The 18,070-nt window shown below is 38.8% G+C and overlaps 2 protein-coding genes across 12 annotated transcripts in view; both read left to right on the top strand.

Annotated features, from left to right (window-relative positions):
- The window catches only part of LOC117415978 (dynamin-binding protein-like), a 45,644-nt gene extending 43,120 nt beyond the window's left edge, over nt 1-2,524 (top strand). For all 9 annotated transcript variants that reach the window (XM_034026972.3, XM_034026965.3, XM_034026967.3 and 6 more), the window contains one exon: nt 52-2,524. In XM_034026972.3, coding sequence (XP_033882863.3) covers nt 52-237 — 186 coding nt within the window. In that variant the 3' untranslated portion in view covers nt 238-2,524. The remainder of the gene's footprint in view (nt 1-51) is intronic.
- A 1,384-nt stretch (nt 2,525-3,908) lies between these two features.
- Nucleotides 3,909-18,068, top strand: LOC117414660 (hyaluronan-binding protein 2-like). 3 transcript variants are annotated; one of them, XM_034024424.3, is made up of 26 exons: nt 3,912-4,070; nt 4,371-4,407; nt 4,537-4,626; nt 5,523-5,630; nt 6,008-6,124; nt 6,326-6,442; nt 6,805-6,970; nt 7,318-7,430; nt 7,732-8,020; nt 8,552-8,694; nt 9,195-9,329; nt 9,983-10,125; nt 10,891-11,037; nt 12,112-12,219; nt 12,500-12,536; nt 13,134-13,256; nt 13,699-13,806; nt 13,897-14,013; nt 14,350-14,469; nt 14,921-15,074; nt 15,318-15,430; nt 15,924-16,167; nt 16,393-16,538; nt 16,910-17,044; nt 17,405-17,547; nt 17,695-18,068. In XM_034024424.3, exons 1-26 carry the CDS (start codon nt 3,999-4,001, stop codon nt 17,848-17,850), a joined length of 3,381 nt encoding a protein of 1,126 aa, XP_033880315.3. In that variant the 5' UTR covers nt 3,912-3,998; the 3' UTR covers nt 17,851-18,068. The 3 variants fall into 3 exon arrangements, 2 of the variants coding, with proteins under 2 accessions (XP_058882038.1, XP_033880315.3); XR_009329016.1 differs by lacking the exons at nt 17,405-17,547; nt 17,695-18,068 and having other exon boundaries at nt 3,909-4,070; nt 16,393-16,759; nt 16,910-16,999; XM_059026055.1 differs by lacking the exons at nt 15,924-16,167; nt 16,910-17,044; nt 17,405-17,547; nt 17,695-18,068 and having other exon boundaries at nt 3,911-4,070; nt 16,393-16,555.
- Nucleotides 18,069-18,070: the final 2 nt, after the last annotated feature.

Here is an 18,070-nt window from a genome sequence, read left to right as displayed (position 1 = left end):
GTTTTTGTCCTTGCAGAGTAACTAAACGTCTACTTTCTTCTTGTTCTACAGATTTACTACGCCATCTACTCCTTCGATGCACGCTGTGTGAACGAGCTGACTATTTGTGCCCACCAGCGGGTGAAGATCATTGAATTTCACGACATGAACGGGAATAAGGAGTGGTGGCTGGGAGAGGTGGAGGGGAGGAGAGGATATGTACCTTCCAACTACATCAGGAAGACAGAGTACACTTGAAGCAACTCTGGAAGCAGGAGGCAAATAAATAGAACTGGTGCCTTATTTATTAAGAGGATCCCTTTTTCAGAAGTTGGAAGTGCTTCTTTGGAATTTTGATGCTGTTAATATTGTATTGTACAAAACACATGCATGTGTAGTTTTTTTCAATCATCTTGCTTGTTTAAGCTACCCAGCTTCCTTATTCACGTAGGGATATTTTAAAACACTGCTTCACCAGCGTAGAAACAGGATGAAAAGGAATCAATCACCGTTGCAGATTGCCAGTGTTTTTTTGGATGTAAAGAGCAAAAATGTGAGTGGTTGAGATCATTTGTAAAATGAATTTTTTTTGAAGTATATTTTTTTTTTAAAAGGACCGTTGCACTTTGCCGGTCATTCAAAACATGTGTATAATTCTCTTACAAACATTCAGCATCCAAGCTATCAGAAACCTGCTTTAAAAAAAAAAAAAAAAAAAAGCCTTTATATTTGCAAAACAAAGCCATGAATAATGAAGGCAGGTATTAACTATGCATAATGTATAAAAGACTGTGAAACACTGGATAAGCCTAGCTGGAAATGAGAAATGGAACATGCTAAAACACTGTATAACAGTATCAAACCGTTTTAATAGTGACAGTATTATTACATACAGTATGCTGAAAAGCAGTTGATCGATCAAACAGTAGCGCTAATGTCTGTAGGTGTTCAACCCAAGTAAGTCCAGAGCATATTACAGCTGTTTCAAGCCACTTGATCCAAATATTCCAAATATTGTAAACCCTTGTTTTGTACAAAGCAGGGAGAGCCATGCTCCAGAACACGTTCTTCAGTGTGGAAGCCTAGAGTGGACACTTGCTTTATACAACAGGGCTGTTGAATACCAAAAATATCAATAATGTCATGCTGAATAAATAGGCCTGGTACAAGCGAGTAGGGTAGCAGCTTTACTGGCATAAGACTGTAAGATTCCTGACTTCAGTTGACGGTGTAGAGAAGTTTGCATGAAGTCACATGTACACTGAACATATACACACTATTGGGTGCCTCTGTGTAAAGCAGGGGGGTGTCCAGTCACGATCCTGGGGGGCCATTCCACTCCAAGTTTAACAGGTAAAATGATACAACTACTTCAGGGTCTGGATGGAGGTTTAATTGGCTCAGTGGGTTGGTACAAAGAGCATGAGTGGAAGGGCCAGCTTTGGACATCCCTGGTGTAAATTTAATCTGCTTCAAATTAAATAATTGCACTTTTCTAACTTGCATCCAAGAAAGTTAAAAACATGGGGATATCTCTGCAAAATCTAGTACTTTTCTAGAATGGTTTGATTCTGATTAGAATGTGTCTGAGATTCTACAGTAACATGTAAGGAACTAACCCTCATTTTAGTGCAGGGGTGTCTAACTCCGTTCCTGGGGGGCCGCAGTGTCTTCTGGCTTTCGTTGCACCCAAGTTCTCAATTACTCAATTATTCTAATTATTTGATTAAATGGACAACTTTAACACGTCTCTCCAGGCCTCAGAATCGTGTATAGGTTGTGTACCTTGAATTAAGTGCATTTTTAAATCCTTAACTGCAAAAGACCTTGAAAAAATATTAAATCTCTCCAATTGAACAAATAATTAGATCAGTTAAGTTAATTGAGAGATTAAGTTGGAATGGAAACCAGAAGACCATGTGCCCCCCCCCCCCTCGAGGACTGGAGTTTGACCCCCCCCACCCCTCCCCCGTTTTAGGGTATCCATTGTGGTGTTTGTTTTGGAATGTACAGCATTTACATTTTACAGTAAAGTCAAGGACATGATCTGCTTCTGGTTGCCACATTGCCTTCATAAGTATTGTAAAAAGCTCTTACTGAATGTACTCTTTGTTCTGTGCAATCATAATTCTTGTCATGTATCGTTTAAGTCAAAGAGCTATGGTCCACATTGCCTGTCAAGTACGGTGCGAGAGACGAGGTGGTCTGGTTCAGATAGTTCGGTCTTTATTCATTTTTATTTTTAAATGGGAGTATGTCACAGGAATGCGACACTTGATAAATACTTTTTTTTTTTTTTTATCACATTATTCCTTTGGTTCATTCTTGGGGAAACCTGTACCTTACTGCATAATTACAGCCTTCAAAACAATCTGTTAAAGTCTTCTATTATCCAAATCTTTTTATCTGCATGGAAACCAGATGCATTTTTTTTTTTTTTTTTTGCACACTACTGAAAAAAAAAATTATTACAATAAATGTTTTTATATACGTACTGTAAATGTGTAAATATATTTTGTTTTTAAATAAAATGCAACTGAATGCTTTTATAGGATTTCCTTTTGCCACACTGGCATGACATACTTTACCAAAAGTGTTGGGCAAGCATAGTGAAATGCACTGTGTTCAGGGTATGATTTACTAAATGAATGTACTGGCTTTTCCTTTAGAGACCGGATGTGAGTGGGTGCCACACTTAGCACTTGTCCTTATTTAAGTAAGTGCTAACGGAAGGTGTAAATTACATTTTCGTAGTACTAGCAGTATCATCAGTGATCCCCTTTCTGTTGAAAAACGTTTAGATCTTTGTATGGCATACAATGCAAGAATAGAAGTTGCAGCTACTTCCTTTCCTGCACTGTAGCACATAAGGGAACCCAAGCCTGAACTGAACCCAGACTTCATGACTGAAATGACTGACAATGCACTTACTTTGGTTTGCTTTTCACTTCAGCAATGATTTGCAATGCTTTGTTCTGTGTACTATGAACTAACCCTCTTGTTTGTTTTTCAAAGAATCATTTACAGTTCAGTAATCTAAAACAAACTCAAGTTTCAATCAATACTGTATCCAAAGTCTAATTGCGATTTTTGAGTAAATGCAGTTTCACAAAAAAAGGTATTGTGAGTTTTTAAAGTACATTATGTACAATTTTAAAATCCAGTGATCCTTTAAAAAAAACTCAACAGACAAGGACTGCAAGTGTAATTACCCCAATATCAGACATCATTGTATTTGAAAGTATTATGAATCTTAAATAACTCTTCACCAGTTAATTTGATTAAAGGTTCGAAAAAGTCTCTTCATAAAAATAAATACTACATTGAAAATATTGTAGAAGATAGTAATCATATTGTTACACAATCCATCAATATGCTGGTCAGCAATAGTAATGCACCACACACAGGGTTCTTGGTTATTCTATATAGAAATGGCATTGTGACGGTATACCGGGACTCTAAAATCCCATCACCTATCCATAATTAATGTGCAGTGGAAGGTATTTGTTTACATAATGACTGCCCCTCAAATCCCTTTTTTTGTAAAAGATAATGTGACCTGTATGTATATATAAAAAAATGCAGCTGTGCTAAATTCAATTCTGTTTGTATTCATAACGTGTTCTTTGATTACAGAAGTAGTTTGGTTCTAATGCATTTTGTATTTTATTGTTCAGTAAAACAATGCTTTGGATGGAATACATTCACTACACATATATTCAGAATTATTGTGCTTAAATATACTAAACAAACAAAGCAACTGTTTGTTGATTTTAATGCAGTAGAAGGATACCTAAAAAAAAAAAAAGGGGGGGGGGGGTGGAGTTTGCTTATTATCATATCAGGTTTTGGCCAATGGCCCACGCAGGTTAGTATTTAAAAAAAGCTCATGATTGGATGTAGAACATCAGCATGAATACCAAATGAGTGAAAAAAGTAAACTCTTAATGGTTAACATTTGCCTGCCATTTGTGTCTGAATCTTCCTAGAGCAGCTTTTGACTGCAACAGCCGTTCATAATGCCTAAAAACATGTCATTTGAACCTGTGAGACTAGCACTGTGCATTACACTGCTGCACCTGTCTTCATCTGTAAGTAATTTCTGTTGAGGGTATTATTACTGTCAGTAATATGATTTATTATTTCATTCAAGGAGGTGTAGCGTGCAAATCTCCACACACTTTTTATATTTATATATAAGCGTAACAGAAAGTGCTCTGAATGTTTGCAGAATTCTGTACCTATATAGTATTTGAATCAAAAAATGTAATGAAACAAAAATGCCTCTCAAAATAGGCAAGGGGTTGTATGGTTCTGCTTTATCCAGGTAAGTAAAGTTATGTATTTGGCAATAGATGACGCTGAGATATTAAGACTATATTCTCTTTCAGTTTGCTGTTCTTCCTGTTGTCAAGGACACCGTTGATGGTAAGTACATCTATGAGTTCCTCTGCACACCTCATGCTTCAGAGAATAATATTCTTAAATACGGGAGAGCTGTCTGCTAACGTGTCTGCTCTCCTTTTCTTCTGGCATTGGCCTTGCATGACAACTTAGAGGCAGATTATGATGCAGAGGAGTCTGATTATGGGCCAGCAGACACAAGCACTGTGCTTGACTGGCTATATGATCTCGTAGGAACTGAGGGTAAGTGAACAAAAACGGGTGTTTGCCTTTCTTTAATACAGACCATCTGACTATCATACCGTTAATTCAAATCATCTCTTTGAATTTTTTTTTTTTTTTTTTTTAATTCAGTCGTTGCCAATTAGTTTTTATTATTTTCTCCCCAATTTGAAATGCCCAATTATTTTTAGGCTCAGCTCACCGCTACCACCCCTGCGCTGAACACACGCTGTCCTCCGAAGCGTGTGCCGTCAGCCGCCCGCTTCTTTACACTCTGCAGACTCAACGTGCAGCCGCCTCAGAGCTACAGCTTCGGAGGACAACGCAGCTCTGGGCAGCTTACAGGCAAGCCTGCAGGCACCCGGCCAGACTACAGGGGTCGCTGCTGCGCGGTGAGCCGAGGACACCCTGGCCGACGCTCAGCCAATTAAGCGCCGCCCCCTAGGAGCTCCTGTCCACGGTCGGCTGTGGAATAGCCTGGACTCGAACCGGCGACGTCCAGGCTATAGAGCGCATCCTGCACTCTAGCGAGTGCTTTTACTGGATGCGCCACTCGGGATCCCCTCTTTGATATTTTTAATACAGTATTGAATTGTTTTGAAATGTATTATCGCTGGCGACCCTGTAGTGCCTTTATTACACAATGAAAGGGAAATTGTTACATTTGTACATTGCCCATGCCCATACAGCATGCCCATTTGTGGGTCATGCAACAAGGACCTTAAAGAGAATGTCAAGAGTTTAGTCATTTTATAATGTGCAGATTGGCATATTTACCTTTACAAATTCTGTATCTTAATAATAACAATTGCTCCTTTTTTTTACATTTATCATTTGAATGAGTATATTTCTGTTCAGAGAATTCATAGTTTGCATGGTGCTCAAAGAGTATGTTATTTTATTGAATGTACCTGCAGTGGGATGTGATCCAAATCCTTGTCAGAACAATGGCGTCTGCGAAGAAAGAAGAGGAAGATACAAGTGTCACTGCCCTGAACCCTTTTCAGGAAGGAACTGCCATAAAGGTAAACCACCTTCACCAAGTTCACCAACAAACATGCACTCGCTGTGCGTGTATCATATAGCCAAGAGTGTAGAACCAGAGTGGCCTCTGATACAAGCTCCTCATTGTGAGACAACACAAACAAAAGTTCCAGGCATGGCAAAGATCCCATGTGAACAATTTTACACTTTCTTCCTGAATCACTTGTATGTTGTAAGTTAAAAGTGATTGATACGTGGAGCAAGATTACTATAATATCATATTTACAACAGCATAAGTTTTAATATCATTCTAAGTGCAGTGCATGAACAGAAGGAAATCTGTCCCAGAAACGGGATGCTGGGTGGCTCTATCAAGAACAATTCCACATGCTTATAGTCTTTCTTTTTACTATTTCAGTAAATGCTGCGTGCAAAAAGGCTAAATGTGGAAAAGGAGAATGTGTTATCACTTCAACTCCACCGTATTACCATTGTAAATGCAGATACCCTTTTCAGCCTCCACACTGCAAAAAACGTGAGTAACTTCCTGAGTTTTTTTGGTGTAAAAGTGTACAAAAACATATTTATTCTTGGTGTGCTTTAGTTGTGTCCGTTTACGAATGTGTTCCTTCCAGAGGTGGAAGTCTACTGCATTTGAGCAGCTGTGTCACTCGTCTCTGAAAGACACTTTTGTATGAACCACATCTTTTCTTTTTCCTCAACTTCTTTTTTCTAGCTGTAGCAGTGTGTCAACCAAACCCCTGTCAAAATGGAGGAAGGTGCAGCAAGGATAAAAAAAACACATTTTCATGCGCCTGTCAGTCGCCATTCAGGGGGGAGTTTTGTGAAATCAGTAAGTAAAATTAATTTTGCAAATTCCATTCTAATCTAAGAAACCGTTTTTTTTTCTTTTCATTCAGAGTACGCCATTGTACAAACCATGCAAGAGTAAATCCTTGTTACTGCCTAGCAACAGGTGACTTGCCATTTAAAGAACAGCGGGCCCAGTGGACAAAGCATAAACGCCTCAGTTATTTTAAAATCTGTTTTAAAATGCAGTTTGGTATTCACAAATCTATTCTAGACTGTTGCTAGGGAAGCCAACAAACAAGGCTCATTAAATTTACCGCAGGTCTTCGTAATTCTCAACTATTCGATTCCATGGAGGGGGTGTTAATTTCTGTTTTACTGTGTTATTTAAAATGTCTTTATTAGGGATGGATGACTGTTACGAGAACAATGGAGAAACATACAGTGGCAAAGTTAATCATGCAGAGGATGGTTCTCCATGCCTTCACTGGAACTCGTACCTAGTTTATAAAGGAGATTTTAATACGTTTCGTGGTATTGAAGAAAGTCAGGGATCCCACAGATATTGCAGGTAATGTACATTTTGTAAAAATGTACAGATTTCTAAGTTTTCTTATTCCACCTGGACTGGAAGTACACTCATCTGATTTGGCTGTTGAAAGACAATCTTGACTATAAGGATGTCTGTTGCCAGTTACTTTGTGTTACATTTATGATCACCAAAGGGCCGGTTTTTCAAAACTTTTAAAATCCGATTACCAAAGTTTTGAAAACCCGGCCCCAGGAACTTGATATGCCTCTTCTTAATTAATCACCACTGTTGAAGTACATTTGTTGTGGTAAGCTAATACATACGCTTTTGCAATTACTATGAACAAAACTGACATTTTATAACATGTCATTTTCCAACTGCTGTAGGAATCCAGATTCTGAAATTAAACCATGGTGCTTTGTAAAAATTAACAAAAAGAAAGTGACATGGAAATATTGTGACATCAGACAGTGTGAACCATCTCCATCTAAACCTGCAGGTATGGACCCTATTACCTTTTATTTTTTACATTTTAATTTTAGATTTGTATTTGTATGTGTTTTATAGAAGTAAACTAAATGAACTATGCTGGTTTAAAAACTTTTCTTTCAACAAAGCGTACTGTACTATCTGTACGGTGATAGTCAGCTAAGAGTCTCGCCCCACACTGCTGGCACTGCAGCGTCTGTATCAAAGACTGCCTTCATAGTGACTCCCAAGCATGTTAACAACAATGAGCGATATATAAAAATAGAAGAGGTTTTCATCGTTGTGTTGTCTGTGTGGGCTTTCAACTACAGTACGCCCAGATCCAGTTCCAGAGCCTCCAAAAGCGCCCTCAGAGGAACTTCCCACAGATCCACCGAAGGGACCAGCCGCTGTAGCCCCCTCGGAGATGTTTGCTACCTGTGGCATTGGAGAGCCCAAGGCAGCTTGGTCCAGGATCTATGGTGGAATAAAGGCCATTCCTAGATCACACCCATGGCAGGCATCCATTCAAAGCAAGCATCCAAACAATATCGCTCGTCACTATTGTGGGGGGATCTTAATCAAGTCGTGCTGGGTTTTAACTGCAGCGCACTGTGTGGTGTGAGTGTCTTGTCTTGGTGTTGAATAATGGGTTAAATGATTTGTGAATAGAGCCCACGCATTCATCATTTGAAGATGATTATGGTTAGTGATGTGATGCATGTAAGTTGTAGAATGATTATTTTGTGACCAGTGGAAATTTTGGATTGAATTGGAATTCCTAACCCTGCTGCGTCGTGATAAAACATCATGGTACAGTTTGGATAAAGCAATAAAGAACCCATTGTCCAACTGGAACTGGCACTTAAATTACTTAAAACAAAGAACGACCAAAGAGCAGTATCATATAAACTATAACTAGAAGATACGTTTTGTGTACTTGGAGATGACAGCCTCCCTCAGACTTTGTCAGAAGGCATCGCATTGTGCAATTGATGGGCCCAGTGTTTACCACTTAACTATAATACAGTGTAGCCAATGCAGTATATGGATGTATTGTTCCTAGCAGACTTGGTACATTTACAGCAGACTGTTTTGCATACATTTAAGCAATCCATTCATATGTTTCTATGTTTTTGGGGGGTGTTTTAGAGGAATTGGATCCCGAGTGCAAGTTGTACTGGGGGGTCAAGATTTACAAAAAAAGGAGCCTGAAGATCAGACCTTTGACGTTGAAAAGTCAATCGTTCATGGAAACTACACTGATATAGGGGAGGCCGTGTATAATGATATTGGTAAGTTCCCATCAAATTCATGCACTACTTTGCGTTCTTATTGGAGTCTATTCTCTTGATTTCTCACGCAGGGTAAAATCTGTTTACTCCAATAGTTAAATAGTTTTTTACTAGTAAAATGGGGTGAATGTGGGGGGTGATCATTTAAGTAATTGCAGCTAAATAACAGTACAGAGAACAAGACCTGTAACCTTTTCATTTGTTGTTGGCATACAGTACCATGTTGAGCAACCTTCTACGAGTTAGAGACATGTGGCATGAAGTGTAGCTCAATGTAAAAAACAAACTGGCCCCTCTTGGTCCAGGCGCATCATACTGTATCACGTCTCATTAATTGTAGGTTAAATCTTTGACTAAGTGCTTGGAGCATCTATGTAAGCACTAGCATGTCATACTGGAAGACGTTAATTGGCTACACGTTTTATTTGCAATTTAAACTGTTATTACTGATGTATCATTGCATATATGCTGTTAATCTTTCTGTGCACCATTGTTTTTAGCTTTGCTTAAACTGAAGCCAGTTGGTGGTCAGTGTGCCAAGGAGACGAGGTATGTGAAGACTGCCTGCTTACCGGACTCCCCGTTTGCTGATGGCACAGAGTGCAGCATTTCAGGATGGGGAAAAACAGAAAAAGGTTGGTTTAATGCCTAATTGTCAGTTGTGTTTTTATTTGTTTGGTGAAACTGATACGGCTGCAAGTAGAGGCACATTATTTGAGTTTAATGAAAACAGTTAGTAGAATAAATTTCTTCTTCTGGTAGTACTCCTTGCTAGTTTTCTGCTGTTGAGATGATTGTATCCCTCTCAGAATAAACACAAGAAGACAGTGTTTCTTCAGAAAGAAACTCCCTCCTGAGTGCCTCTGGATGTCAGAGTCCTGCCCTGCCCTTGATGCAGGTTCCTCCATTCTGACTATGAAAAATGTGCTCTGCTCTCACACTCTACCGATTCCTAGAGTTTACTAGAAGCTTTTGCTTTTAGTTTGTGAGCATTTGGCTGGCTCCCTTCTTGTATCTCCTTCTATTATGCCAACAATTTGGAAACAGCTTTATTGAAAAGCCTGTGCAAAGTGGGAATTAAAAGCTGATCATTCTTATTGAAATCATATGAAATATAACTATCTGTTTATGACACACACACTGCATACCTGATCCCAGCCTCCTCATTACAATCACAATGTTAAAGTGAGCCTGTTTGAGACCCGCTTCATTCATACTTTGCTATCTCAAATGGTACAATTCATCTTTGTGTCCCATTACCAGTTAAATTCTTTGTTTGTTTATCAAGGTGACATTTCCAACCAGCTGCTGGATGCTCAAGTGCTACTGATCTCTCAGGAGCGGTGCAAGGACAGAAACGTCTACGGGAGCTTATTGGATAACAGCATGTTTTGTGCCGGAAACTTAGAGGGAGGACCTGACTCCTGCCAGGTCAGTTATTTCTCTGTTATCAGGAGAATTCACTTCTTAAACATACACAAATGATCTGATAACAAATGATTACATTTAAATGTATCTCAGCATTTGCCTTTTTTTTGTTAGATCTATCTATCTATCTATCTATCTATCTATCTATCTATCTTATGTACGTATGTATGTATGTATGTACATATACAGTATCTAACAAAACCAAAACAGACAAATGTTGAGATACACATTTAATAATTCATAATCAGCCTAACTATAAAAGTACATGATTTTATTCATTCTTTGTTCGTAATAACTCCTAGACTCCTTTATGATGTCACATGGCTGTGTCACCAGTCGCTTTCAAACACATGAAGGTTGATCAGGAGACACAGTGGTGTGGCTGCAATTGCTTCTACACATTTAATGGCTAATAAGCAATCAGCTAATAGCGCTTTGCTTTATAAAGTCCACTGTCAACACCTGTCACACAGGAATTACATATGGAAGTCTGTAGTTAAATTGTAGTAACATGCTGTATGTAACTGCAGTGTAATAATAATGTAATTAGGTGCAGTGTACACAAAGCTGTGTCCCTAGTGTAAAGTTTACACCATACTGTATTTAGTTACAAGCTCTTACAAGTTATGTTTGTTTTATTCTGGTTTGTTCTGTAACAAAATTGTGGTGAAAATTTGGTCCAGGAAATGTAGCAGCCAGCTGCTGCTGGACACATTTGAAGCAATGTAGAGCACTAAGATGGTTATTAATGAGACCATGTTTCCCCAGGGTGACTCCGGTGGACCACTGACCTGCGAGAGAGATGGGAAGCACTATGCCTATGGAATAGTGAGCTGGGGAGACCAGTGTGGCCTGAAAAATAAACCTGGAGTTTATACCAGAGTCACTAAATTCGTTGACTGGATCAATTCAAAAGTGAATTAGTTGCTGCATTCTCAGATTACAGCTACATGGCCAATTCTCGTCTCATCTCATGTCTGATTTACTGTGTCGTACACAATGAAATGCCTTTATTATAAGGGGCATCATTTTCCACACTCTCTTGATGACTATGATGTGAAAATCTGGAATAAATACTATATTTGATTTTTTTTAAATTATTTTTTTATTATGCATTTTATAAAAACACAATATTTCCCATCACAACCTATTTGATGCTGCAGTGAATTAAGATGGTCAGACAGATGATGCAGAAATACATGCATTGGAGAAAGGACCTGTTAATACACTAATAGAATTAAAACAAGTATGTCAGTAACATCCTCCCCCCCCCCACACCCCCCCGCCCCCTGTTGCTACAGGTGTAAACTCCATATCCTAGTAATCAGTATGATGAAAAAGTAGATGAGCATGATGGCTGTCATCAGCATGTACAGAACACAGTGAGAGTTAGCAATTCAATATGTAATCGCAATTTGACAAGCCATTCTCCAGATAAGTGTGATACACAGATGGATAAGCAATTTACCAGATATATGGAAAAATGTGTGAAGTGTGACATTCATGTGACCGCCTTCACTATATTTCCTTTCATCTCCAGCGAGGATGATAATCGGCATTATATACATAAAATAAAAATCATCCCCAAGTTTTGTTCATGTACCCATGCATGTCAATACATGTGCTGTAAAAAGCTAGATGTGAATACATCAGTCAACGGGGAAATTCAGTAGTGCGCTTATAAAAAAGGGCTCTCTCTTGTATCCATAAAAGAGGTTTCTTGTAAATGTACTTTAAAGGATAACAAAGGATCGATAACCATTTCAAAAAGAAAGATTTGCAGTAATGCAACTAAAGGGCAGGGGGGTGTGGTTACCTTATCGGGTTTTGACCAGTGACCCATGTAGACTATTTCATGATTGGATGTGGAAAGATAATGGCATTAAAAATCAACAGAATTTTTTTTTTTTTACAACATTTAAACTATTCTCAGCTGACTGCAAGACTTCAGGTGATTGAGATCTTTGTCTCCTTTTTGTTTGTTTGTAGTTGTTGCACCTTAAACGATACCCGCTGTTGAAAATGTATAAAAAAAGGGTATTCTCACCCTGGGGACTAACACTGTTCATTGCACTGCTTCCTGTGGTATCTTCATCTGTAAGTACAGTTATTTATCTGGGCTTAATGAATATGGGTTATGCTTGAAGGACATAAAAAACAAAACATGCATGAAGCAATTCTGTAAACTATGAGCTCACCACCAGTAAGAGTAGGGAATTGAAACAAATGTAGAGGTCTTCGTACTGAGTATATAAAACGGTGCACAGGTTACCTCAGTGTGATGAGTTTAGGTGTGTATGCACAAATCCATTGACTTTACAATTTTACTGAAAAGGGGTTTTAAATGGTTGATTCTGAAGACTATTTTCTCTTGCAGTTTGAACTTTTAGATGCAATCCAGGACTTAACTGACAGTAAGTAAATTTCTCTTTTATTCGGCACGCCTCATTTCAAACAAACACGAGAGGAATCTTTGCTGATCTGTCTGTATTGGAAGTCCAACAATACTAGAATTGCCTGACACATGGTTGAGAGACAGTGTTATCTCTGTCAGAACTCTGATATAGTATTACTAAGCAGTGCATGGCAGGGTTATTTATCAGAGTTTGCAACTTCCAGTTCCTCTTTGTTATAAAGGGTTTCCTGCTCTTTATAAAAATCTGTTGTTAAAATGTTTAGTGTAGATCAGCACTATGCTGTCCATTACAGGGGGATTTTAATAAAGAGCTGCGAAAATGCCTTTCAGCCAGGGATTTTTAATGCAATGTCTGATATGAATGTGTCTTCCAAATGCAAGCGCTATTGTTTATTAGGTAGCTCGCTCCTATAGCAATATAAAGCTTTTTCCAGTGGACATTTTGTCAAACTTAATACATTAAATGAGCGTGTTTCCTCAACCTGAATCCACTTCATTGCATGATTTTTTCATTTTAAAAATGATTCATTCTGCCAGCTGCTGATGACGGACACATTTCTTATTTTACCCATGAGCGTTTTCTTTTGGCACGCAGCCCTGTCTGATATATTAAACGAATATTCAGATACATACCTGTACGGAGATGACTATGGTGGAGGAGATGCTGCTGGCATTACTGATGCTATTGACTGGTTATATGACTATATAGACACTGAAAGTAAGTAAAAAGGCATTTGTCCATGTCTTATACTTTTATGAACATTTCAATCCATTGTAAACTATGTCTGACCCTTATAATGAATGAATAAATAAATAAAACCAGGGATTATACCTTTCCATGTTGATTTTGCTTGTATAAGAATGCTGTCTGCCCAATGACTGCATAAGATATATTAATCAGCTTATCATTCCATCATGTGTTTTCCCTTTTGAAACAGTGAGTTTGTACAGAAATGCAAAAATTACTGATTGAGTGGGGGAAGGAATTATTGGCAGACACTCCAGTGGTCATATTAACACAGGTGCAAACATTAAGGTTCTTGGCTGATAGCCCCAGACTGTCCCCAGCTCTCAATCTCATTGAGTATTGCTGGGTCTAGTCAGAGGGCCAGTGTTTAAGTATGGGACAGAACAGCAGATGTGTGTTGATTTGTCTGCAGAGGGATGTGAACCCAATCCCTGTCAGAATAATGGAACCTGTGAGCCAAGAGGAGGCACATACAGGTGTGCCTGCCCTGAACCCTACACAGGACAGAACTGCCAGAAAGGTAACGGCACATATTTCAAACTGTAAACCACCTGCTCACTTTATGTTTGAGATCCATTCTACAGGCTTACAAACGTTAACTTTTTTTTAGTTACTAACTTTTGCAAATCTGCTAAATGTGGGATGGGAGACTGCGTGATCACTTCAACTGCACCATATTATGAGTGCAAATGTAGACATCCTTATCAGCAACCCAACTGCAGGAAAGGTAAGTAAGATACGTTTGTGAAAGCCTTTCATTTCAAGGAACATTTTTATTATATACTGTGGCAGTCAGGCAACCTATACAGTACATGAAACAATACGCAGTGCTTTATTAAAAGAAGCAGCGCTGCTCTTACTCTACTGTAAAAACTTCAAATACACTTCAGACACGTTTGCCTTCATGTGGTTTGAAGATTGAAACAGGTGTTCCAAAGGCTAGGGGCATAATAATAACCTGCTAGTAGACATTTCAGTCCTGGTGAAAAATGCAGCAACCCCCTGCATAGTGTTTTATAGACAACATTTCAGTTTTTCTGAATGAGTTTTCTGAATGTTCCAGTTGCTTCAACGTGTCACCCCAACCCCTGTAGAAATGGGGGAGCCTGCACCAAGGGCAGGACGAGGTCCACATTCACGTGCACCTGTCCACAACCCTTCAGGGGGGACTTCTGTGAAGTGGGTAAGTTATGGAATATTGAACAAACATTTGACAATTTCTTAAATACATACATAGGGCAGCAGTGTGGAGTAGTGGTTAGGGCTCTGGACTCTTGGGAGGGTCGTGGGTTCAATCCCAGGTGGGGGACACTGCTGCTGACCCTTGAGCAAGGTACTTTACCTAGATTGCTCCAGTAAAAACCCAACTGTATAAATGGGTAATTGTATGTAAAAATAATGTGATATCTTGTAACAATTGTAAGTCGCCCTGGATAAGGGTGTCTGCTAAGAAATAAATAATAATAATAATACAGTGTTATCATTTGTCATGACTTTGTCAGTACTGGTTATTTGTAAGACCCAAAAAGGACATATTTAGGTAACTTGCATGAAAGTATTGAATTTGCCTCAGATTTGCTGTTATTTTCATAGTTATTTACTATGTTTTGGTTTTTTTTGGGGGGGGGGTTTAGGTAAGGATGACTGTTATGAGGGCAATGGAGAAACATATAGAGGCAATGTTAGTTCTGCAGAGGATGGGTCGCGCTGCCTGTATTGGAGCTCGTATCAAGTTCTTAAAGAGAATATCAGTGTCGAAGGTGGTCTTGGGTCTCACAGATATTGCAGGTAAGAATGTATCCATTTGTGTCCCTAAGAAATTGGTCAACTACTCTTTTAAGGCTTACTTATCACCGCAATCTATTCACAAACACCAGGCACAAGTAATATCATGTTATGAACTTGGTGAACTAATATATTCATAAACTCTTAATGAATACCTGTGTTAAAATCTATAGGCCTTATTTAGAGGTTTGCATGTACTGTTGTTGAAACAAAACTGAAAGTTTAACAATGACATTTTCCACCTAGAAATCCGGATTCTGACATAAAGCCATGGTGTTTTATAAAAACGAAAAGAAATCGGCTGAAATGGAAATATTGTGACGTTACACAGTGCGGACTGTCTTTACCTGCTGCTCCAGGTATGGGTGACTTGTTTGTCCTCGGAAGTACTGGAAGGATTAAATAAGCTGGTTTCTAATATCTGTACTGGGACAGTGTGGTGTATGACACCCTTTCAAATGGACTATAAAAATCTGGCCATACTACGTTTGGCAGGTTCCTTTTAATACTCCAAATCAAGACTCTCACTGCACTCCTAGCTTTTTAACGGCTACATTCAATAAAGGGCAATTTGTCACTGAGTATAATGCCAAATAAAAGGGAAGTGTAATCCAAGCTTGTTGCAGACAGTATATGTCTGGTTTCACAGACCCTGATTAGTACTAGTCTACCTCATGTTAAATTAGGTAAGGTAGTCCAGGGTTAGTGCTAATAACAATCAGGGAAACTAGATGACTGTTTTGCACATTGTTCTTTGTTTGTTTGCTGTATATATGCTATAGAAAGACACGTTTCATATTAGGTGCATCATGCAAGCCAGCATCTATATATCCTGAATTTCACCACCCCCAGGTCCAACAGAGATGCCTTCAAAGGAACCTTCTGCTATTGCAGCTGGGATGTTTGCTACCTGTGGGATTCCGGAACCCAGGATAATTAGAGCAAGAATCTATGGGGGAAGAAAAGCCATTCCGGGGGCACACCCCTGGCAGGCATCTCTTCAAATCATAAGTGAAGCTGAAGACCAGCCAAGTCATTTGTGCGGGGGAACCTTAATAAAGGCATGCTGGGTTTTAACTGCAGCTCACTGCACAGAGTAGGTGTCTTTACTTGAAGATGCAGGTGGCTTTATTCCCATGTCATTGTATTAGTTACAAAACAAACAGCAGGCAGCATTCATGTTTGTCTATTCTTTTTATTTATTTATTTTACTGGAAGGGAAATTCTTGGGAGCAGCTTGTTTGGCTGTGTCCTGAGAAGACTGCAGTAACATTAATATACCCTGTATTTATACTTCTTTCTCTTTTTTTGGTGAGTTTAGAGGAAACACTGCGTCCGAGATGAAAGTTGTACTGGGGGGTCAAGATATAGAAAAACAGGAGCGTTATGATCAGTCCTTTGATGTAGAGGATGTCATCGAACACGAAAACTACAGAAACACAGAAGATGCCCTCTATAACGATATCGGTAGATTCTCACCACTGTACCTGTGCTACCTAAGATATTTGATGTTGTTTTTGATGAAGGCTTGCCACTATTCTAGAGGAGAGACAACATTCCTCTTCTTCCCTCATTGGTTTACCTCAATCGTTTGAAAGCTGGGACTTACCTCCATCCTGTCGTGATGTTTTTGTTACCATGTTGACCAACCTTCGTCCAGACGCATACTGTATCACATCTCATTCATTGTAGGTTAAATCTTTCTCTAAGTGCTTACAGCATTTATGTAAGCACTAGCATGTCATACTGGAAACACGTTTTATTAGCGATTTAAACTGTTATTACTGATGTATCATTGCATATATGCTGTTAATCTTTCTGTGCACCATTGTTTTTAGCTTTGCTTAAACTGAAGCCAGTTGGTGGTCAGTGTGCCAAGGAGACGAGGTATGTGAAGACTGCCTGCTTACCGGACTCCCCGTTTGCTGATGGCACAGAGTGCAGCATTTCAGGATGGGGATCGACAGAAACAAGTTTGTCTGAAGTCTTATTTTATTTAAACTTTATTGTGTGTGAACTAAGTACTGCAGAAAGCAAAAGGAGGGGGCAACATTTAAACAAACATTTCAGCTCTTCATCAGTATCACTGTACATCTTTGTCAACATTGTAACAAAAATGCAGTGACAAAGACAGTTCTTGTTGAAACAATCCTTTTTTGTTTTACTGAATACTTTTCATCAACCGTTGTAGCTATTTATTCTGTCACACTCTCATTTCCAAGAAAATAAATAAAACAAATATTTAAATGTACAGGAATTAAATGTTCAAATCACCAGCAGAGTACGCTTATCAGAACTGGAATCATACAGCAACATTCTGTCTCTTCTTAAAGGTCACATTTCCAACATGCTGCTGGATTCCAAAGTGTTACTTATCTCTCAAAAGCGCTGCAATAATGACAAATCATTCCAGAACAGATTGGATAAAAGCATGTTTTGTGCTGGAAACCTAAAGGGTGGATCCGACTCCTGCCAGGTGTGTTGTCCATAGTTGGATTTGTACTTTATTTTATGAATGCTAATCGATGCAATACAGCTATCCTGCATCGTTACCCAAAATGGGATAGGAACAGAACAGGAAGATGTTCATGTTTACAGTGGAATCCTCTTACTTTTGCCCTAGGGTGATTCGGGTGGACCTTTGACTTGTGTGAATGATGGGAAGCATTTCATCTACGGAGTTGTAAGCTGGGGAGACCAGTGCGGCCTGAAAAATAAACCTGGAATTTATGCCAGAGTCACTGAATTCGTTGACTGGATAAAGTCTAAAATTAATTAGCTACTGCATTCTGTGATAAATATCTGCATTGCAACATAATTAACCTGTGTAGTTTGTTTATGCCATAAAAGGGATATTGTATTAGTGTTACAATGATTACTGTCCTCTATAATGTCTGCGTCTAAAATGTCTCTTTTGTTATAATACAACATCATTGTCTGCCTTTCTCTTTTGATAAGTAAACTAAACGTGAAAATAAACTCCTGTTATATCTGTCAGT

The sequence above is a fragment of the Acipenser ruthenus genome, chromosome 7 (assembly GCF_902713425.1).
Source record: "Acipenser ruthenus chromosome 7, fAciRut3.2 maternal haplotype, whole genome shotgun sequence".
In the NCBI taxonomy this organism is placed as follows: domain Eukaryota; kingdom Metazoa; phylum Chordata; class Actinopteri; order Acipenseriformes; family Acipenseridae; genus Acipenser; species Acipenser ruthenus.
The sequence above is the reverse complement of the archived record's forward strand: the minus strand, read 5'-3'. Positions and strand labels throughout refer to the sequence as shown.

Coding starts and splice junctions, on each gene's coding strand:
- LOC117414660 (XM_034024424.3), top strand. CDS start 3,999: ATGCCTAAAAACATGTCATTTGAACCTGTGAGACTAGCACTGTGCATT. Junction 10,126..10,890: donor GAGGACCTGACTCCTGCCAG/GTCAGTTATTTC, acceptor ATGTTTCCCCAG/GGTGACTCCGGTGGACCACT. Junction 14,014..14,349: donor GCAACCCAACTGCAGGAAAG/GTAAGTAAGATA, acceptor TGAATGTTCCAG/TTGCTTCAACGTGTCACCCC.